At 46.4% G+C, this 23550-nt stretch overlaps 2 protein-coding genes across 2 annotated transcripts in view; one reads left to right on the forward strand and one right to left on the reverse strand.

Annotated features, from left to right (window-relative positions):
• The window catches only part of QDPR (quinoid dihydropteridine reductase), a 20018-nt gene extending 10559 nt beyond the window's left edge, over positions 1-9459 (reverse strand). The window contains exons 1-3 of the mRNA XM_040237576.1: positions 9303-9459; positions 6303-6395; positions 2802-2898 (exon numbers count right to left, since the gene is read on the reverse strand). Of these exons, the coding sequence (XP_040093510.1) occupies positions 2802-2898; positions 6303-6395; positions 9303-9401 (289 nt within the window). The 5' untranslated portion in view covers positions 9402-9459. The remainder of the gene's footprint in view (positions 1-2801; positions 2899-6302; positions 6396-9302) is intronic.
• Positions 9460-12313: 2854 nt separating this feature from the next.
• On the forward strand, positions 12314-23257 carry CLRN2 (clarin 2). Its single transcript, XM_040237578.1, has 3 exons — positions 12314-12965; positions 19533-19712; positions 22693-23257. The coding sequence occupies exons 1-3, from the start codon at positions 12713-12715 to the stop codon at positions 22956-22958; spliced, it is 699 nt and encodes a 232-aa protein (XP_040093512.1). The 5' UTR covers positions 12314-12712; the 3' UTR covers positions 22959-23257.
• The last annotated feature ends 293 nt before the right edge of the window (positions 23258-23550 follow it).

Here is a 23550-nt window from a genome sequence, read left to right on the forward strand (position 1 = left end):
ACACACACACACACACACACACACACACACACACACACACACACAGACACACACACAGAGACACAGACACACAGACACACACACAGCCCAGGGCTTGTGCTCAGAGATTCAGGTTCAAATCCAGGCCATGTGATCAGCCAAGTCGCAGCCTCCTCACCTGTAAACTGGTTAGTGTTAGTCACTCAGTCGTGTCCGACTCTGCGACCCCATGAACAGTAGCCCATCCGGCTCCTCTGTCCGTGGGATTCTCCGGGCAAGAATACTGGAGTGGGGTGCCATTTCCTTCTCCAGGAGATCTTCCCGACCCAGGGATCAAACCCAGGTCTCCTGCATTGCAGGCAGATTCTTTACCGTCTGAGCCACCAGGGAAGACAAACTGGTAAACATCAGCCAACAAATGAGGGCTGTTGACAGACAGGCGGGACTGGCTTTAACTCAAACACTGCCCTACTTTATAAGTGGCATTAGGGTACTTCCCTGGTGGTCCAGTGGTTAGAACTCCATGCTCTCACAGCAAGGGTCTGGGTTCGATCACTGCTCAGGGAACTAAAATCCCCGCAAGCCACATGGTGTGGCCAAAAACATAATTTTTAAAATTACAAATATAAATAAAAGACTTCAGATCTTTAATTAGAACCTATATGTCTAAGTCAAGTTTTATCTGTGATAAAAGATCTCAGGGACTATGAGGACATAAAGAGGGCTTTCACGGACTGACAGTGTTTCATGGCTGAAAGTTTAATGCCAACTTTGAAGACTCTTTAAAAGAAAGCTGAAATAACAACTACCTCGCATTTGTTTTAACCCTCTGGCCTCGCCAGAGACGTGAGGAGGAACAACTGGTAAGGAAGGTCACATCACCCGCTGAACGACCCTCCCCTTCCCTGCTCACAGGACACGGAACCCAGTGCCCCCATGACCCTGAGACAGAGCCCTCCTGGTACAGGAGGGTCGCAGTGGGTGATGACCAAGGCGCTGCATTTCCCTGTTAAGAAGAACTAGGGGGAAAAGGGTGGACCCACAATTACCACTTCCTGTTCCCCAAATACGCAAAAAGCCGTCAGGTGCTCTGCCAAGCTGATCCCCGACAAACTGACAATTTCACATTTAGATGTGGTTCGCAGAGAAGGAAAAGGAAATGGCCACCCACGCAGTATTCTTGCCTGGAGAATCCCGTGGACAGAGGAGGCTGGTGGGCTACAGTCCATGGGGTCGCCAAGAGTCGGAGACGACTGCGCACACACACATGCGTGCGCACACAGAAAATCAATTCTTTTCTAAATCACTTTGGCTGATAAATGTAGAAGGAATGACGGAACTGGAAAACTACCATTTTCCAAGCCCCAGTGGAATGACTGATTCAGGTAGGTCATCAATGGATGTTTACAACCATTAGTTTTGGGGAATTTGGGTCTCTCAAGGTGTTTGGGAATAGGATACTCATACATGATGCCAAAGCACTATCTTATGGGTCACTTGCTAATTGCAAATAGAAAAATGGACTTTACGACTGAGATCTATCACCTTAAGCCTGAGCCAGCATCAAAGTTGGCATCACTCTGGATGGATGGTGGAGCAGGCCGTGGGATATGGTGAGGGCTTCATAGGGGTGCAGAGTGAAGTCCACATCACTCAGGAAGCATCCTCACCTCCAGAGTATTTAACCTGAATCTAAGCAAGTCTCCAGACCTACCTTCCAGTTCACAGGAAACACCAGGGGCAGAGGAACAAGGTGAATGATACCTTAAAGAAACAGTCTGACACATTCAGGGTGGGGGACATTCTACATGGAAACTGCCTTGGACCTGCCAAGCCTATCACAGGAAAGAAAAAAAGATTCTAGATTAAGAGTCTCAAACAATAATACAATGCAGTACATAAACCCTGATTAGAATAAATCTAGGGAAAACAGCTATAGAATAGACTGTGGTAACTGGAACATGGGCTGATACGATTAATCTTACAGAATTACTGGTAACTTTCTTAGGTATGAGAAGGGCATTTCACTAATGTGAGAGAACGGCCTAATCCTTGGAGACACATCCTGAAATACAGTCAAGTGTCAAAGCACTTTCAAATGATTAACAGCAGCAAAAATACACACACAGAGGACACACATGCGAGAAAGCACGAGAATGCAAGTACGGCAAACATTAACAAGGACTGAACAGTTCTTTCATCTTTTCTGTATATTTGAAAATGTTCATGATAAAAAAATAGCAAACTCAGAGCCTCAACAAAAGCTCAGTTGTGAACTTCTGAATGATCCCTCCATTCCGTTCACCCTCCCAGATCCCAGTAAAGAGCCCTGAAAGACTGCGGTGGGGACCGTGCTGACTTCGTCCTGTCTCCTTTTTAATCTCAAGGCCCCTCTGCCCTAACTCCTCTGAGCGTCCGTGCGTGCTAAGCCACTTCAGTCGTGTCTGACTCTTCGCCCCCTATGGACTGTACCCGCCAGGCTGCTCTGTCCATGGGATTCTCCAGGCAGGAATGCTGGAGTGGGTTGCTATGCCCTTCTCCAGGGGACCTTTGTGACCCAGGGATGGAACCCAAGCCTCCTGCGACTCCCGCCCTGCAGGTGGATTCTTTACTGCTGAGCCACCAGGAAAGCCCCCTGACCTCCTTTATGGGAGGTTTTTTCTTCCTCTGTAAAACGGGGTGTTGATCCCCACCTTAGAGCAACTAAAAAGGTTCTGGGCAGCGGAGAGGAAAGCATCCAGCCTGGCACATAGTACAGGCCCGATCCATGCACCTGGACAAAGAGCAGAGCAGGTGAAAGATTAACTCAGAAAAGGACTCACACTTGGACTTGGCATTGCCCCCAGCCCATCCTCCAGCCACACAAAGGATCGCGTCCACCTTCTCTGTTCCCAGGAGTTTCCCCACCTCAGCTGTCACCTGAAACAGAAGGGCCAGAAAAAGAGGCACAGATTGTCGGGTAAACCTCGACAGGCTGACGCCTGACGTTGCTATAGTCACCTCCATTGAGCTTTCACTTCTTTGTAAGTCAGTTTACAGTACCTGGCAATTAACACTTTGAAAATCAGATGCAGGACTAATTTACAATGAACATTTTGGACAGTAAAGCCTGACTGCATTTCAGTGTGATTTTTATAAAGCAACCTAGAGTCTTCTGAATATTCTAAAGGGTGGAGACATACACATTCCTGGGATAAAACAATAAATAAAGTAGGAAATGTTTAAAAAAAAATCAAAAACAAATTCATGAAGCGTTCCATATTTTTTAAAAAAAAAAATCACCTAGGATTTCACTGCCTATAGCTAGATTTCTGTTTATTTCTTTCCAGAATTTTCTTTGCCAATCACAGAATCATAATCTGAGATAATCAATTCTACTCTCCCTCCAATACAAACATCCCATTAACTGTAACTCAAAAAAAAAAAAAAAAAAAACCCAAAGCCAAAGAGAAATTTTTTCCTTTTAAAAAAAAGCAATAAAAAATAATTCATGGCAAAATGTTGGTAAGCAATGAATACATGCGGGTTCATTTTAATTCTCTACCTCTGTTTGATTAAAATGTTTAAAGTGTTAAAAACATACACATGTCTTTTGTTATAGTTTATTAAAACAAAAATCTGAGTAGACACACAACCCTGGCCATCATCCATGAATCTTTTCCATATTTTCCTGGAATGGCTGAAAGGATCACAGCCTGTCAACAGCTTTGTTAAGATCAAGCTTCTAAAGAAGCAGCTTAACACAGGCGTGGAACTCTCTCAGCAGTTAACATTTCAGCCTCTGACGGCTTTCCCTAACAATTTCTGAGACTCAGATCACTCTTTCGGGGGAGCTGCCTGGCGGTCCAATGATTAGGACTCCACGCTTCCACTGCCAGGGGCATGAGTTCCATCCGTGGTTTGCGAACTAGGATCCTGCAAGCCACGGGGCATGGCCAGAAATAAATAAATTATTCTTTCATATAGACCGATTTGGCAATGGAAACCAATCTTTCCTCTCCTCTACATTCTATACCAAAATCTTTCAATTTAAGTAGATTCCTGACCGTCCCTTGGCAAGTACCTGACGTAACCCTGGTCCAGCTTGTGAGATCTTCCTCCTGTTACCCCGGTTCCCTGGCTGCCTCCCCTTCATTTCTAAGCCACATCCCATTGCCGACAGCGAGATCTCATCCGCCAGAAGCTACATCATCTCCCCGACCTCTGTACCTGCACACAATCTGCGCTCTACCTTTTAGGGAAGCACGGAGCCCACAGCAACAACGCTCCTGCTTGATTTGTCTTTTTTTTTTACCACCTCTGTGTTCTATTTTTATAATAAAATTAACGAGGCATTTTAAAATTCCTCGCCCTTAAATCCTTCCTTCTGCCTATCCAACTGTCTTCTATAGGTTTAGTCTTCTTCTCACTTCTTCATCTTCTGTCACTAGTGAATTTTCAGCCTAAGGGGGCCAATTTAAATATGCCTGTGTGTGTGCTCACTCAGCCATGTCCAGCGCATTGCGACCCAGTGGAATGTAGCCCGCCAGGCTCCTCTGTCCATGGGATTCTCTAGGCAAGAACACTGGAGTGGGTTGCCATGCCCTCCTCCAGCGAATCTTCCCGACCCAGGGATTGAAGATGCATCTCAAGTCTCCTGCACTGGCAGGTGGGTTCTTTCCCATTAGCGCCACCTGGGAAGCCCTAATTTGCATGTCCTAAGGTTGAACTTCCTCTACTAGAGCTTTAGAATCAAAACCTGGATGTCATGCTGTTTGTCCAGGAATTCCTGATTGAGCGACTGGGGGATGAGAAGGCACAGGAGGGGCTAAAGATGTTAAAAGCTAAGCTTTTCCCAGTCTTCGTCCTACAGATGTGGACAATTTCACATTCGAAATGGGACACAGACATCAGAAAGCTGCGGCTAAAGGGGCAGGAGAGACACTGGCCGCAGAGGACCGCGTCTGGAGGAGCTGCCGCGGTCCACGCCCAGGGCCTCCCGTGCGTCTGGTGTCACTTTTCCTTGCTTTATTCACACGAAGCTATTCTGCTGAGAAGCAACTTTAACATGCAGTTAAGAGCACAGGCACCACCCCCTACCAGAGCCCAGGTTCAAATCCCAGCTCTGCTACCTATGACCTGTCTAAGCAAATACCTGCGACTTCCATACCCATTTCTAAAAGGGAGATACGATGAGACTTGGCTTTGGGGGTGTTAAAGAGATTAAGCGGCCTATTGCAAATAAGACACTTCTTACGATGTCTGACACACAACAAATCCATACTGAGTTTTCCTATTAAGTCCAATAAAACCAATAAGAGCATTAAGCACAGGAATCATTAGGAGGCTTCCTTGGACTGCGAGCTGCAGGGTTGGCATGAAGACCACAGATAGCACATCCTTCATGCAGCTGGTGGGAAGGGCTCTTCCAGAAATGCAGACCTGCTTAAGAGCATCTCAGATACTTATACCAAGACATCCAACAAACTGTCAACAGTTCCTCATCAGGGGCACAGTCACAGGGAGAAAGAGGGATATTTCACAATTTATCTATATAGCTGTAGAGTTTTGCCTGACTTCTTTACAATACGCCTGGTCGGGAAGGTTCCCCTGGAGAAGGGAATGGCTACCCACTCCAGTATACTTGCCTGGAGAATCCCATGGACAGAAGAGCCTGGTGAGCTACAACAGTTTACGGGGTCGCAAAAAGTCCGACATGACTCAGAGACTAACACTGTCACTTTCACTTTATAATTGGAAATGACCTAGTTTGTTAGTATTTTTGCTTTGGGTAGGGGGAGCTCCGCTTTCTGGAACGTATCTTCAATAAATAAGAGACGGAGATGAAGATGTTCACCACAGTATTCTCAACATTAGTAAGTAAAAGAAGTTAGAGTAAAAAAAGGAAAATTGCCAAAAAAATTTAAATGTACAAGGACAAACCAAAGAAACTGTGACCAATCCATACAAAGAAAAATTACAAGTTGACACAGAGGTGTTATTGAGTGATCTGAGGAAGAATTCAAGCTAAGTTAAGTTGAAAAAAGAGAAGCTGACCATAGCTTATAAAATACGAATTTATCTCAACCTGTAAGACTTACAGTATGCAGAAGAAGCACAAGAAAATGGGCTAAAATGTGAACTAACTAGTGAGCTAACTAGACATGGATCATGGGCTACTTGTCTTTGTATTTTTTTTTTTTTCACTTTTTCCAAATTTCCCTCCATGAGCACAATGGCTCTCATAATTAGAGAAACAACAGTTGAAAGAAGGAGAACACACCGCCCGTGGAGCCCTCTCCCCAGGGCTCCCCACTCCACGTGCAGTGCTTCCCTGGAATCACCTGGTCGGCTTGCTCTGCGAACAAGTCTGTCATTTTAACCACGACGTTGGCACTGGCCTCTTCGTTCTCCTGCACGTCGATGCTGGCAACCCACTGGAGCGAGGAGAAAACAGGTTTGGTCAAGAGGCAGTCAGGCATGACAGATTCAGGCGGGAGCTGGAGACAGGTTAGAGGCTTAAGCGAAAACCCACTAGAGGAAGGACCTAGCAATTGACCTCTAGCACCCCTTGCAAGGCTTTCCGGCTTTGGCCAGCATACCCCTTCCTGATCCCCAGGCCAGTCCACTGTACCTCCATACACCTCTTCCCCTTCCACTCTCACCTCTGAAAGCCAAACCCTGCTGGTGCAGAGATGCCCGAGACCAGGGATTTGCAAATCTTTCCTTAAAGGGCCAGAGGCTAAGTCTTTCAGGCTGTGATGGCCATACTGCCTCTGCTGCAACTACTCAACTCTGTATCACAGCTAGAAGCAGCCACAGAAAACAGCCCAGGAATCGATGAAAGAGCTTGGCTGTGTGCTGAGAAGACATCAGTCGAGGAATTATGAATTTTATATAATGTTCACATGTGGCTACTCTTCTTTGGATTTCTTTTCACCAATTAAAAATGGGGAACTCCTTTTTAGCTCTTGGACTCTGTGATAACAGGTGCCAGGCAAGATCCAGCCAGTGGAGAACTGGAATTTTCCAACCCCTGTCCCAGAGCACAAAAGGATGACTGTGGGCATGGCTATCAGGTCAGAGTTTGAATCCTGGTTCTGCCATACAGCGACTCTCTCATCCACTTACTCGGCAGAGGTTCCTCCCATACAAAATGAGGGCTGTCAGCAATCAACTGGGTTAGTGAGAGAATTAAATGAAATGCAGGATGCTATGGTGGACAAGTGGCATCACAGACTCAATGGATATGGGTTTGAGCAAACTCTGGGACATAGTGGAGGACAGAGGAGCCTGGCATGCCGCAGTCCATGGGGTCCCAAAGAGTCAGACACGACTGAGCGACTGGACAATATCGGCTGCTGACACTCGGTGCTGACTCAGAACGCTCCAGGGCCCTGCAGTCTGAAGGCCCCAGAGATAAACATCTCCCCCACAAGCTTTGAAGAACAGAGCATCCATTCAAAACACTCACTGCTCTGTGTCACAGTGAGGAGGGTACTGAGACAAAGAAATAGCTCATCCCAGAGCCCCCAGAGCTCCCAGGAAGGAAGGGAGAGAAAGACAAAGTCACGGGTAAGTCAGCTCTCCAGATTCCCCACGTGAAAGGACACCCACCGTACACCTCCTTCCACCCCGCCCTGAGAGGAAGCACAGCCCCTGCACCTGTAACACATGGATACAGAAGCCCTGTATTTCTTTTTTAATTGGAGGATAATTGCTTTACAATGTTGTGTTAGCTTCTGCTGCACAACAGCGCGAATCAGCTGTTTGTTTGTTCGGCTGCTCAGCTGTGCCCTATTCTTTGCAACCCCACGCACTGGGGCACCCCACGCTTCCCTGTTCTTCACCAGCTCTCGGAGCTTGCTCAAACTCGTGTCCACCTAGTCCTCTCTCGCCCCCTTCTCCTCCTGCCCTCAGTCTTTCCCAGCATCAGGGTCTTTTCTAATGAGTCAGCTCTTCGCATCAGGTGGCCACAGTATTGGAGCTTCAGCTTTAGCATCAGTCCTTCCAATGAACACCCAGGACTGAGCTCCTTTAGGATGGACTGGTTTGATCTCCAGGAATCTGTACCATTTTTCTAGATTCTATATATACATGTTTTAACTCTGTATTAATGTTACTGGAAAGACTAAATGGAACAAAGAGTATGTAGGGACCCTGATGTGCAGGAGCTTAGTGCCTGGCCCTGGGCTGGCAGTCCTTAAATGTTCCACCCACCCCCCCTGCAGACCTGGGAAGACGTCTCAAGACAGGTAAATGGTGGGTATTCAGAACCTTTCGAAGCATATTCCTATACTAATACGAGATGAAAACCCTGACTGCCTTTCTCCCTGGTCCCAGGCTGCTGCTGCTGCGGGCAAGTAAACCCCCAGGAAAGCTCCCGGAGCTACAGCGGGGTCTCTGAGCAAGAAGCCGCTGCAACTCAAGACACTGCGGGTGGAGTCTCCACCTGGAATTCGTGGGGCAGGCTGGGGGCAGGGGCAGGGTCCCCGACTCGGTGACAAGCGCACCTCCTACCCATGATGCCAAGTACTCCAAGTAGTCTTTGCCAAACAAAAGGCATTTGCAAGCTTTCAAAATATCACATACAAGGGAAGCTAATGGAACAGGGCTATATATCAACAGGGGGTTTCCCACGTGGCGCTAGTGATTTAAAATAAAAAACACGCATGCCAATACAAGAGATGCGGGTTTGATCCCTGGGTCGGGAAGATCTCCTGGACAAGGAAATGACAACCCACTCCAGTATTCTTGCCTGGAGAATTCCATGGACAGAAGAGCCTGGCGGGCTACAGTCCACGAGGTCGTAGAGTCGGACACGACTGAAGCAACTGAGCAGGTATATATCAATAACATATGTATATCAATAGTAGCTAACATTTAAATAGCTTTTACCAGCATCAGGTAATTTACACCTTATACGTAATGACACCAATTATTTAATCCTGATAACACCTCTAAGAAATAAATACAATCAGTACCCCCATTTTATAGATGGGGAAAGTGAGGCTCGCTAACATGAAGCGGTCAGTTCAGGGTCACAGGGCTAGTAACCCCAATGGCCGTGAACAAGGCAGTGATTTCAGATCCTTCCCTCCCGTGACCTCTCCCTCCGGTTCTGATCTGTCTGGAATCATGCCCGACACTCCGGACCCCGCAGAGGCGGCCTCCCGGCAGAGCAAGGCCCTGCACCTGGGCCCGGGTGCGCACGCAGACCTGTAGACCTGTGCGTGCACCTGCAAGCACTCACGTCTCAGGGGGTTCAGCGGCCCCCAGCTCCCTTCCGGACCGCCCTCCAGCGCGGCGCCCGAAGGCTCCTCCGCGCCAGCCCGCCGAATTACCCAGTTGCGGGCCCGGAAGGCCTGCACGCATCGCGAGCCCAGCGCGCCCCGGCCGCCGTACACCAGCACCCGGCGCGCCTCGCCCGCGGCCGCCGCCATCCCTCCGCTGCGTTCTGCTGCCGCTGCTGCCACCGCCCCGAGCGCGGACGCGCCGCCCCGCCCCGCCCCGCCCCGCCCCGCCCCGGCAGCCCGCCCGCCAGCCCAGCCAAGAGGGTCCCGCGGCACCGCCGCGCCCCAGCCCAGCCCGCTGCTGCCGCCTAGCGCGCGCCACCCGTCGGAGCTCGGCCGGCCTCCGCCCCGCGCGCCGGAGGGCACGCCCCGGCGTGACACCCACTGGGAGACGTGACCTCCAAGTGCTGTTTCATTTTCCTTTGCACAACAAGCCTGAGACAGGTTGTGTGTGTGTGCGTAATGTGATCTCCAAGTGGTGTGTGTGTGTGTGTGTGTGTGTGCGTGAGAGAGAGACGTGATCTCCAAGTGCTGTTTCATTTTACTTTGCACAAACCTGTGACAGCTTGTGTGTGTGTGTGTGTGTGTTGCTCAGTCGTGTCCGGCTGTTGCGATCCCATGGATTGTAGCCCACCAGGCTCCTCTGTCCATGGGATTATCCTGGCAAGAATCCTGGAGTGGGCTGCCTTTTCCTACTCTAGGGAAAGAGGAGAAGGGAGTGACGGAGGATGAGATGGTTGGATGGCATCACCCACTCAATGGACACGAGTCTGAGCAAACTCAGGGAGAGGGTGAAGGACAGGGAAGCCTGGTGTGTTGCAGTTCACAGGGTCGCAGAGAATCAGACATGGCTTAGAGACTGAAAAAAGAACAACTCTAGGGTCTTCCCCACCTAGGGATCAAACCGTGTCTCATCTGTCTCCTGCATTGGCAGGTGGATTCTTTACCACTAGCACCACCTGGGAAGCCCTGTTATATGAATTGTCGACTAAACAATATTTTCACAACCTGAAATTAGAGAGTTATTTTATTTGGTGGTCAAATTTAGGACTCAGAACCTGGGAGACAGCATCTCAGTAGCTCTGAGAAAACTGCTCCCAGTGAAGAGCCTAAGCTACTCCATCTTGTAAAAGAGCTCCATTTTGCAAAGGTACGGGGCAAACAGACTTAGACTTTGGATATTGCCTAAACTTGCCCCACTGTGAGTGAGCCAATCAGCCCTTAGGTTAAACCTCCTGATTTTAAGTTCAAGAATTTGTGATTTACCTTGGAAGTAATGATTTACCTTTGTGATTTACCTTGGAAGTAATGAGTTACCATTGTGATTTACCTCGGAAGTAATGATTTACCATGGAAGTAAAAAAAACAACCAGAAATCCACACACAACCCTATAGAAGAGGGTAACCAATCAGTAGTCCTTCAGCCTGAACACCCCCTTTGTTACCCTTTCACCTGAATATTCCCTATATAAGCAGTGTAACCCAAAACTCGGAGCTCCTCTCCTTAGCTGCTGCGTAGGTAACGGTGGGAGCCCCAGCTCGAGCTTGGTAATAAAAACTCCCTTGCTTTTGCATCGGATATCAGCTCCCTGGTGGTCATTGGGAGATTTCAGGACTTGGGCATAACACCAGGAAGCAGGAGGGGAAGTCAAGGTACATACAAGTTTGCCACAAAGGGAGCAGGCAGTCTGAAAGTCAAAGATCAGGTATCAAGGAACTTGGCTTTCTGTGTCTGGGAAGAAGCAAGCCTCTGTACTCACTGAGTTCATTCCTTTCATATGCACCTCAGCTACAGCTATCTAGGGCCAATCCTGTTTCCTTATTCACCTTGCTTCTTGCATTCTCCCAGCTCCTCAGCAAATGGGGCTGGGGGAAGCCTGGGGGGGTGGGGCGCCACATCCACTGGGTCACATGGATCACAGTTAGTTTTGGGAGCCCTCATTCACCTTTGGAGGCCAGCAATCACTGATGGCTGTTTCATTCCTTGTTTATTGATATGGCAGGAGATATTTTCATTTTACAGTATGTTGTTCATTACCAGAAAAAAAAGAATTGCTATGTCAAGGTCATTGTGATGAAGAAGCATTTCAAGGACCTGATCTCTAGCCCAAACCCAGACCTTCAGTTTCCTCAGGAAAGAAGTGTCTGGAATGGCCCATCCCCTGCCTGCTACAATGGGTTGCAGCACCAGCAGGGGTGAGTCCGGTTCCCTGAACTCCTGTTGGTTAACAATGCATCCCCCAGGACCCCCTCCAGAGATCTGACACCAAAGGAGGAATTTCACTGGGCCACTTCAACCCCACTCTGCCCCCAAACCTATCTGAGTGGCTGTTGCCAGCCTCATGTGACATTCGGTGATTGTCTAAAAATTTAAAATTTAAACGCACAGTGTAAGACAGAAATTAGGGAATACTGCATTCCTTGTGCCTGTAAGCGAAAAGAAAGTGACATGTCTTCACCACTGTGCGCTCAGTCTTTCAGTCTCGTCCCACTCCTTGCGACCCCATGGACTGGAGCCTGCCAGGCTCCTCTGTCCAAGGGATGCTCCAGGCAAGATGACTGGAGTGGGTTGTATTTCCTTCTCCAGGGGCTCTTCACTATCAGAAGAGACACAGACCCCAACAGGGTGATGGGAGAAGATTATTTGCTAAAACATTAGAAAAACACTTTCCCATTCAGATGACATGACCCGTGAGGGATAAAGAGGGCGTGTGTGTGTGTGTGTGTGTGTGTGTGTGTGTGTGTGTGTAAGTGTTGGGTCCAGGCTGCCCCAAGCCATCTCAGAGCTGTAGTTTTACCCACAGCGGATCCACCCAGTGATAAATTCAAGAATCATAAAACCTTGCTTACAGATTTCAGTTAAAAGGGTTGGGAACAGAGGTCATTTCGTGGCATTCATAACACTTCTAGGGGTTCTGACAGCAGTGACATTTCAGAGAAAGCAATGCCCAGGCACGCACCAGAGATCAACATCTGATACTGCGCATTGTTGGCAACATTCCAAGGCTAGTCTTTCCATCTTTGCTTTCCTTCTACCGTTTGCATTTTGTGAAACTGCTTGTTGTCTCTTTTAGACTCAGATCTACCTGATTTTGCCTGCTAATAGCTCCTTCGTCATTAAGAGAGCCGCAATAGGGTTATTCAAATACTCGAAATGAAGAACAGTTAAACTCTCTGCTGAAACCTTAGTCTAGTGGGAGATATAGGGTTACTTCCTCCGGTAACACACTCCTCCACACTGCAGTCAGGTGAAGACGTCTCTGTAGAGACTTCCCATGTGGTTGTAGTAAACATGGGCTGTGGGGGCAGGTGCTGAGGGAGGACCAGGAGACGCACCTGAACTCTTGAGCCCGTGTGTCTGGGAGAGCCGACCCCGAAGCAGTGGATCACCCCGTGTCCGGAAGATGCTGAGGACCCCTGGGGTTGCTGGGACCCCTGGGGCATGACCGGCGCCCAGCAGCATGCCTGGATGGTTCCAGAAGGCGTGGTACGGGCTGGCCTCTCTGCTCAGCTTCTCCTCCTTCATCCTGATCATCGTTGCCCTGGCACTGCCCCACTGGCTGAGTGGGAAAATCCTCTGTCAGACGGGAGTGGACCTCGTCAACGCCACGGATCCAGAGCTGGTCAAATTCATCGGAGACATTTACTACGGACTCTTCCGCGGTTGTAAGGTGCGGCAGTGCGGGCTGGGGGGCCGCCAGTCCCAGTTCACAAGTGAGTATACTGCGGCCACAGAAGCTGCTTTAGAACACTTATTTGTAAATACTTGTATGGGGTGCGGGCACGCGCGCTCAGTCACCCCGTCGAACTCTTTGCGACCCCATGGACTGTGGCCCACCCACCAGGCTCCTCTGTCCATGGGGTTTTCCAGGCAAGAATACTGGAGTAGGCTTGTGTCTAAATGCAGAATTGAAGAGCCGCTTCAGTCTAAGGCATGGTGACAAAATCCACAGTAAGCCAAGGACTTACTCTTGTTCAGCATCAAGATAAATCTTTTTTTTTTTTCTTTCTGCGGAGGTTTGTAGATCTTTGTACTTCACCTCTATGAATAATCACTATTAATATGTTGAGTGCTTACTTGTGTCAGACATTCTACAAAATGCTTTCCACGGCTTGTCTCTGTTAAGCCTTGTAACAAATTTATAACAAAGGCATTATTAACATTTCCATTTTGCAGAGGGTTACACGGACACTCGGAGAGTTTACTACCTAACTTGCCTGAGGTCAACCAGCCAGGAAACAGTGTCAGACTTTAGATGCAGGCCATGCAACTGGGGTGCACTCAGCCAGTCTGGCCTGCGAGTGTGGACCAGCTGCTGAAATGAAACTTACACTGCTGTTTACATTAATATAAAAGCTTCAGAGTCTGAGAAAAAGCCAAAGAGCTCTACATCTGAACACTGGAATCAGACTACCTGGGTTCAAAGCCCGAACTCATTGTTTCCTGGCAGGGAGAGCTCAGGCACAGCTGCTGTCTGTGAACGTGAGCAGGTACTGACCTGGGCAGGCAGACATCCAGGTCACGTCAGAGCTGTTCTGCGTGTAAACAGAGCAGGAATCCAAGCCCAGCGTATGGAGGGTCCTCTGGGAAGGAAAAGACAACCCCAAAAGGCCAATATTCTGCATGTCTTCAGAATGAAACAGATTGCCGGTGAGAACAGCAGCCTACAAATTCATAAGTAGCCCACAGAATGGAAAAACAAGGGAATAAGGAATTTTCTTCATTATTTGATTTCTGTATGCCAGGACTGTAGTGGAGAAGGATATGGCAACCCACTCCAGTACACTTGCCTGGAAAATTCCATGGGAGGAAGAGTCTGGTAGGCTACAGTCCGTGGGGTCTCAAAGAGTCGGACACGACTGAGAGACTTCACTTTCTTTCTTTCTTTAGCCAGAGTATCTTCTTAAACATATCAAGAGAGAAAACTGGAACCACTGACAAATAATACAAATTGGCTTCACTTATATACATAAAGGATATATATATTAAAAATTGTTAGGTATAGCAATAAAAAAAAATTCTTGGGGAATATTTATATTTACCCAGAAATTAAATTAGACAAGAGATACTGAAAAAATAGCTAGGTCTTTTAAGAATATGAGGGGATAAAATATATCAGCAAATCTGATTGTGCTGTACAGTAGAAACTACCACATTGTAAAGCAACTATACTCCAATAAAATGTAATAAAGATTACATAGAAAGCTGAAAACACATTTAACATGAATAAATAAATAAATATAACAAAGAAATAGGACAAGCTGAAAGGAAATGATGACAACTGTGTGCAGTACTTGGTTCTGAGCTGGGTCCATTTACTGTAAAGGACGTCACTAGGATAACTGATGGAACTTGAACCGGGCGTCAGGACTAAACAGCAGTTATACGCCAGTGTTAACCTAATGATTTTCATAGTTGTATCATGGTTGTCAAAGAGAATGCCCTTTTTGAGGAAATTGCCCCTGAAATACTCAGGGTTGAAGGAGCAATGTACCCTCACATGGTTCAGGGGGAAAAAAAAATTATTGGTAGCATCAAGGTTATTTCAAAACCACTTATTCAAAAAAAAAAATTAAGTGGGAGATGGCACAATTTTTAAAACAGTTGTAGATAATTTGCAAATTTTTTATTCTGTATTAGATATTCAAGATTTATATGATTTGAAGAGAAAGCAGAGTATATTTCTCGATACCTTTACATGTATAGCTCCTAGAGCCAACATCACCTACCTAGGAGGTGCATCAGAGCCCACCAGCCCCAAGACAGAATCAGGATTTACCTGCTACTATCCATAGAAATTTTAAAAAATCCTGCTCCTAGGGCCTGTGTGCAGATCAGGAAAATTGGGGGGTGGGTGTGAAACTGTTTTGTAAACTGGAGTAGGAAGGTTTGGTTAGGTCTCGTAAGACAAACAGCCTCCATTCCCACCTTCATAGGGATCTCCCCTAGAGTCACCCAGGAAGGTCAATTTCCAAATCAATCAGGGAGAAAAGCAAAGAGCTATATATACAGGATGACTTCCCAGGTAGTTCAGCAGTAAAGAATCTGCCTGCCGATGCAGGAGACTCACGAGAGCCCAGGTTCAATCCCTAGGTAGGGAAGATTCCCTGGAGAAGGAAATGGCAACCCAGTCTAGTATTCTTCCTTGGGAAATGCCGTGGACAGAGCAGCCTGGTGGGCTACAGGCCATGAGGTTGCAAAGAGTTGGAACAACTGAGCGACTGAGCACATATATAAGCACTCACATATGCAGCACAATCGTGATTAAGATCTTTGTTTGTACCCAGACTTTCTGAAATAAAAGCGAAACAGCCTAGCCATTTGAGTAGAAAAAAAGAGACAGATGCTTATTTAGCCGCGTTCATGTAATCACCCATATTGTAGAGTATTTGTGGGCCTGGTATTCGAGGAAAACAGGGATGAGCTAAACAGAGGAGTGTCTGCCACTAGAAGCTTTCCATCCCGGAAAGAGAAAGGCAGTAAGTGATCCCTGAGCAGTGACACATTAGTGTTACAAGCTTCCTTCTTTGTTCATTTCCTTCATCCATTTCTGTGCTGGAGAAGAAATCTTACTTATGCTCATCTACCTGATGAGGAAACCAAGGATCTGAGAAACCAATAAAGAAAATAATTTCTGTAAAAACAGCTGATGTAGTGCCTGAAAGGTAGTATGTGCTTGATCATTTTCAATTTGCTGGTGCCCTCGTCATCTCTCACCCCCAAATATTCCATCCACAACCAGACCTGGAACTGACCTCAGATCTCACGCTTTTCTTGTTACTGTCTATTTTAGAGAACAGGCCTCTCTCAGATGTGTCTTCTGCAAATATTTTCTCCTGTTCGGTGACCGTGTTGTTGTTTTTTTTGACACTGTCTTTCAAAGGGCAGAATTTTTTACCATTTTAATGAAATCTAATGTATCAATTATTTCTTTTTTAAAATTATTTTTTTCCTTGCTAGGGGTAAAAAGGACCTCTGGATGTCTCTAGGATATTACAAATTATGTAATAATAAGGTAATTATCTAATTTGAGATGCTAATAGGTTGATTAATCACTTCTGGGATTCAAGCAAGGTATCTTTTGTACACAATAAGAATATTTATTCAAACTCAGGACTTGCCTGGTGGTTCAGGAGCTAAGACTCAACACTCTCAACACAGGGAGCAACTAAAGAGGGAAGATCCCACGTGCTGAAATGAAGATCCGATGCAGCCAATAATAAATACTTTTTTTTTTGAAAAGGAATATTCAAATTCAAAATAAAGCTTCTAGAATTTCAGCTCTGCAAGAACTAAATTTTTACATTTTTGCTTATCCAAGTTATCTGATTTTCCTGCTATGCTGTGTGTCTGTGCTAAATCCCTTCAGTCATGTCTGACTCTTTGTGACCCCATAGACTGTAGCCCGCCAGGCTCGCCTATCCATGGGAATCTCCAGGCAAGAATACTGGAGTGGGTCACCATGCCCTCCTCCAGGGGATCTTCCCAACCCAGGGATCGAACCTGCCTCTCTTACATCTTCTGTGTTAGCAGGCGGGTTCTTTACCACCAGTGCCACCTGGGAAGCCCCCACATCATTTCATATGCCCCCAAATGCCCTCACCCATCATAGTAATTGGTTATTTCTCAATTTTTTATTAGATCAAATCTGGAGATGGTTTCATATCACTACATGGATATGATTAATTCTTTTCAAAAGCGATATTGTGTGGATTGTGCTTTAATTAATTAAATCAGTCTCCTACTGATTCATGGGCTTCCCAGGTGGTTCAGTGGTAAAGAATCTGCCTGCCAATGTGGGAGATGCAAGAGACATGTGTTCTATCCCTATGTTGGGAAGATTCCCCTAAAGGAGGAAAGGGCAACCCACTCCCGTATTCTTGCACGGGAAATTGCATGGACAGAGGAGCCTGGGGGGCTACAGTCCATGGAGTTGAAAAGAGTTGGACAGGAATCAGCACAGCACCAATTCATATTTTCGTTTCTCTCCAACCTTTTGCTGCTTCAATGAATATCTGATACACAGACACACACACACATGTATATACAGCTTTGAGCTGACCAACCTAGGTAGCATATTCAAAAGCAGAGACATTACTTTGCCGACTAAAGTCCGTCTAGTCAAGGCTATGGTTTTCCCCTGTGGTCATGTATGGATGTGAGAGTTGGACTGTGAAGAAGGCTGAGCGCCAAAGAACTGATGCTTTTGAACTGTGGTGTTGGAGAAGACTCTTGAGAGTCCCTTGGACTGCAAGGAGATCCAACCAGTCCATTCTAAAGGAGATCAGCCCTGGGATTTCTTTGGAAGGAATGATGCTAAAGCTGAAGCTCCAGTACTTTGGCCACCTCATGCGAAGAGTTGACTCATTGGAAAAGACTGATGCTGGGAGGGATTGGGAGCAGGAGAAGAAGGGGACGACCGAGGATGTGATGGCTGGATGGCATCACGGACTTGATGGACGTGAGTCTGAGTGAACTCCGGGAGATGGTGATGGACAGAGAGGCCTGGCGTGCTGCGATTCATGGGGTCACAAAGAGTCGGACACGACTGAGCGACTGAACTGAACTGAACTGAGCACATGTGGGAGTGCTTTTCCTAGAAGTGAAATGAGACATGCTGCCAAATTCCTCTCAAAGATAGTTGTATAAGTTAATATCACTAGCAGGTTTGACAGCATCTCCTTCCCTATACCTTCATCAACACCACGTATTAGCGAACCTTTGGTCTTTGCCAATCACATAGCTGATGATTTTCTATTTTAAGTGTTTGGTGAGGATTATTATGCTGGTCATATGTCCTAAGGATTGCATGAGCAAGTAAGGGGATAAGGAAACAATTAGGTAATCAGGCACAAGCTACCACATTGGGAATGAAAAAAAAAGAAAAATGCTGAGAGTTTGCAATAAAAAATAAAAATCTAAAGGACACTAAGATATAAGGAATGGAAATGAAAATGAGAAGTCCTACAGGGAAAAGTCCCATGGGAAGGAGTTCAGAAAAGTTCAGAAACTTTTTCCAGGGTAAAGTTTCTCAGGCCGAGGAGATAACCACATGAAGATAAATACACATGGAAAACTAAAAGGAAAATTCGATCAGAACTAAAGATGTAACTGTGCTGTGTCTGGAAACTTCTGAGTGGAAAGGACACTTTAAAGGGAGAGAGACCAAAATTCTTGTTCTCAGACTTGGCAGACACCAGCCTTCTCTGAATAAAAATGGGCAGGTAAGCCAGCAAAGGAGCGGAGGAGGGAAGGGGACGGGGTCAGGCAGAGAGTGGAGCCAGGAAAGCTTTGAATCGTGGATCTCAGTTGGGGTGGGAGAAGGGCTGGTCAGTTTGGTGCCAAGTAGTGAACCAGGGAGGCGGGAGTGCACAGGATGGACCCAGGTTAGACCAGAAAGTATTCAGTAGAAACCTCAGAGTAGTTGCAGAGGAAGGGGTTTGCCCAGGTGTTTTTATTATTATTATTTTTTTTAGCTTTCATCATTTTTTTTAAAGTCTTTATTGAATTTGTTACATCATTGCTTCTGGTTTATGTTTTGTTTTTCTGGCCATGAAGCATGTGGGATCTTAGCTTTCCCAGCCAGGCATTAAACCTGCACCCCTTGAACAGTAAGGCCAAGTCTTAACCTACTGGACCACCAGGGAAGTCCCCGTTTTCATTGTTTCAAATCATTCACATATAATAACTGAAACCAGTGACTCTCAACTCTACATACCATATGGTATATAGGACTATGGGGCTTCCCTGGTGCCTCAGACAGTAAAGAATCCATGTGCAATGCAGGAGACCCAAGTTCGATCCCTGGGTCAGGAAGATCCCCTGGAGAAGGAAATGACTATCCACTCCAGTATTCTTGCCTGGAGAATCCCATGCACAGAGGAGCCTGGTGGGCTACAGTTCATGGGGTTGCAAAAGATGTGGACAAACAGCACTCTGACCCTGATGAAAGCTTTGTGATCGGCCTTCTTAGACTACTTCTCGTGCCAGGCTCCTTTGCTAAAGAGACACCCCCTGGGGCTTGTGTGGATCAACTCACACCAGATCCCAGAGCTGCAAGGCTGATGCAGCTTAAACACCCAGCTGGGGTATATTCCGATTTTGCATCCACCCTAAGGAAGCGAAGGTTGTTGGGGAACTGATACGGGGTAAATTTATCTGGGAAGTCTCTTGCTTTCTGGAAGCTCAGCACTTGCTGCCTTGCCCTCACTCTGCTGTGCTAACGCCTTCATGGTAAGCAGCTCTGAGGCTGACGTGTTGGCTGGGTCTTGTCTCCGCAGTCTTCCCACACCTGGTGAAGGAGCTCAACGTGGGCCTCCACGTCACGGTTCTGCTGCTCCTCTTCTTGGCCTTGGCGCTGGCTCTGGTCAGCATGGGCTTTGCCGTTCTGAACATGATCCAAGTTCCGTACCGGGCAGTCAACGGCCCTGGGGGCATCTGTCTATGGAATGTTCTTGCAGGTAAGGGAGGCCCCACGGGGAGAGAGATTCCTGCCCACGTCACCAGGAGGCTAAGTTCCAAGCAGGAGGGCACAAGGTGTGAAGGAGTGAAAATACCCCACCTCAAGCTTCACTTCCCTGGGTTTGTTACCTTCCTGATGGGCCCCAATGTCCTTCTTACTAACAGTTGAAGAATAGCTGTCGTCATGAAGAATCAGGTCTTAGTGTGTATGAGTGGCTGAGGACTTGGAGCAGCAAAGAGGTTGGGATGAGAGACAAGGAAAGACAGAAAGATGGAGGTTGGAGAGATGGGGACCCTGGGACCAGTGGTAGGGGAGCTGTTGCTGTGAAGCTGGAGGAACCTCACAGAGAACAGAGGAGAAGGAACCTGGGGGCTCACAGTCCTTATTTTCTGTGACCCTCATAAGCTCCCTATGCTTGTTGTTGTTGTTCAGTAGCTAAGTCGTGTCTGACTCTTTAGGACCCCATGGACTGCAGCCCAGCAGGCTCTCCTGTCCTTCGATATCTTCTGAAGTTTGCTCAAATTCATGCCCATTGAGTCCATGGTGCTATCTAACCATCTCATCCCCTGCCACTTCCTTCTCCTCCTGCCTTCAGTCTTTCCCAGCATTAGGGTCTTTTCCAATGAGTCACCTCTGTGCATCAGGTGGATAAAGTATTGGAGCTTCAGCATCAGTCCTTCCAATGAATATTCAGGGCTGATTTCCTTTAGGATTGACTAGTTTGATATCCTTGCAATCCAAGGGACTCCGCCATATTATTAGACCCATAGCTACAGATGAAGAACCTGAAGCTCAGAGATGTTAAAAGATGTACTGAAAGTCACATAGTCATGAGTAGTAGAGGCGAGATTCCAACCCAGGTATAACTGAGTCTAAGCCTTTTGTCTTTTCATTAGTCCATGGTGTCATCTATGACCACCATGACCTATTTTCCAAGACAAAACCCAAGTCAAAAGATGTGTGTAAGTGTGTGTAGGTGTGTTGATTTAGGAGAGTATCTGGTATATAGAAATTAATTCACCTTTAGTTCAGCACTGAAAAAAATCACCTGTAATGAAAGTAACAAAATCCCCAAAAATGATTTCAGAAAGTCCAGGTCAAATGGTGAAGGTGTCCTGATGTCAATAACCCCTCGCTACCTCACTACCTTAAACAGGATGACCAGCAAGTATAAAAACAAGTAATGTTGGTTTTCTCCACTTAAAAAAAAAAAAAGAGAGAGAAGGCAAAAGGAGGAGATGACAGAGGGTGAGATGTTTAGATAGCATCACCGACTCAATGGACCTGGATTTGAGCAAACTTCAGGAGATGGTGAAGGACAGAGGAGCCTAGTGTGCTGCCCTCCAGGGGGCTGCAAAGAGCTGGACATGACTTAGGGACTGAACCGTGACAACAGTGTTGCTTTATCATGCATTAGAACCTAATGTCAGTAAATCAATTATTACACACTTGCCTATATTTGCAGACTATGGCCATCGTGTAGAATTTCTTATAGACGTGGCTCACTCCCATCTAGACTTGCATATCTCTGCCTGAATCCTCACAGTGACTGGCATGTAGAAAGTGTTCAATCTCACTCTTTAAATAAATGCTTATCTAGGTCAATTTCCTTCCTTCTTGAGGCAGTACTCTCAAGCTCAGAGTATTTATAAGAAGGCAATTTGACAAAACTTGACTCTCAAAAGGCATAAAAATATGAATAGCCTTTGATTAAACAACCCCATACAGTAATTTATGCTAAGAAAATAACTGGAAAAGAGCACAAAAATATACATTAAAAGGTGTTTCCTGCAGTGCTTTATAATATAAAAAATTGGAAGCAATCTAGAAATGCAGAAATTAAGTTACCCTTAATTAAACTTAATTAAATGTGTCACTGGAATGAAGCATCATAGACCAATTTAAAGTGGTGCTGTAACAGAATATTTAGCAACATGGAAAAAAAATTTCAAGTTAGAAAAAAATCAAGTGTAAAACAGTAGAAGTACCATAATACTAATTCTGTTAAAAAGAGAGAAATGTGAAGAAATATACTAAAATGTTCCAAGTGTTTTCATTTGACTTTTAGGGGGAAAAGCAAATTTGTCTTTTCATCTTTATGATTTTCTTGGATGTCCAAGTTTTTTCCAAGGAAAGAATAATAATCTAAAGAAAGATAATAATAAATGTGTTTTTAAAATATTAATTAAAATCGGGGTAGGAGAAAAGTCGAGCAAAAGAGAGAGAGATGGGGAGAGAAAAAGAAACAGAGAGAACCCGGAAGGTCCAGGTCCGAAGCAGCAGGTAGGGAAAGACATGAAGTCTGTCCCTCTCGCCTCTCCTTTCCTCCTTCTCTTATCTCTTCTTATCACTAAGCTTGGAAGGAGGATATTAAAGAGGAGAGAACTGTCTAGCCCACTGCTGATCCTCCAGTCCACCCCATAAGATGCTCTTGTGTCTTTCCTTATAGCCTCAGGGTCTGCATACACAGGCTGAATTAGTTAGAGATTGAGCTTATCCAACGTGGGTAAGTGCCCTGCACTGGATAAAGAAAAAATTAGAGGGCTTGAGATTCAAAGTTGATCTGATAGGAAGCTTATTCCCACACCTCTTACCCCTCACACAGTGAACTATCTACTGCTTTAAAAAGCAAATTAAAATTTGTGTCACCCTCAGAATGTTTTAAGGGGCTTCCCTGGTGGCTCAGTGGTAAAGAACATGCCTGCCAATGCAAGAGACCTGGGTTTAATCCCCAGGTTGGGAAGATCTCCTCGAGGAAGAAATGGCAATCCACTCGAGTATTCTTGCCTGGAAAAATCCCATGAATAGAGGAGCCAGGAAGGCTACAGTCCATGGGATCCATCGCAAAGAGTCGGACACAGCCAAGCAACCTAAACCTTAGAAGTTTGTTGCTTGTGCCCCAGAAAAACCACCTCACCTCTAGGAGTCGAACTGCAGAAAAAAGGGCTGTGTATGAGGGTGTACTTTCTGGGTTTCAGGCGGAGTCATGGCCTTGGCCATCGCCAGCTTCATGACCTCGGTAAAATTTCACGACCTGACAGAACAAATCGCCAACTTCCAGGAGAAGCTGTTTCGCTTCGTGGTGGTGGAGGAACAGTACGAGGAGTCCTTCTGGATCTGTGTGGCCAGTGCCTCAGCCCACGCCACTAACCTGGTTGTGGTGGCCATCAGTCAGATCCCCCTGCCAGAGATCAAGGCCAAGATCGAAGAGGCCACGGTCACAGCTGAGGACATCTTGTATTAATAACCTGCACCTAAAACCAGTTTTTGGTGTGAATGGAAACCTCCCTTTTCTTTTTCCAGGTTTCACAGTCCAGAATGTCTGTGTTACTGGCAGAAAGAATAAGGAAGTGGAAGGGGGGAGGGTAGTACGTGCACCAGAAAAGAAAACTTTCTGAATTTATAGCACCTCTCTACTTCTTTCTCACTGATCTTGCAGTTAGAGACTGCCACTTGCCACCTGTCTGTGATGCTGGATGATTCACTTAATATCTATCAAATGGGAATATTAATGACCTTGCAATGTTGTAATGAGTTTTTTGTTGTTGTTCAGTCACCAAGTTGTGTCTGACCCTTTAAACCCCATGGACTTCAGCATGCCAGGCTTCCCTGTCCTTCACTGTCTCCTGGAGTTTGCTTAAACTCATGTCCATTGAGTTGGTGATGCATCCATCCATCTCATCCTCTGTTGCCCCCTTCTCCTCCTCCCTTTAATCTTTCCCAGCATCAGCGTATTTTCCAATGAGTTGGCTCTTCACATCAGGTAGACTAGTGTTGGAAATTCAGCTTCAGCACCAGTCCTTCCAATGAATATTCAGTGTTGATTTCCCTTAGGA

The sequence above is a fragment of the Oryx dammah genome, unplaced genomic scaffold (assembly GCF_014754425.2).
Source record: "Oryx dammah isolate SB20612 unplaced genomic scaffold, SCBI_Odam_1.1 HiC_scaffold_3, whole genome shotgun sequence".
Classification (NCBI taxonomy): domain Eukaryota; kingdom Metazoa; phylum Chordata; class Mammalia; order Artiodactyla; family Bovidae; genus Oryx; species Oryx dammah.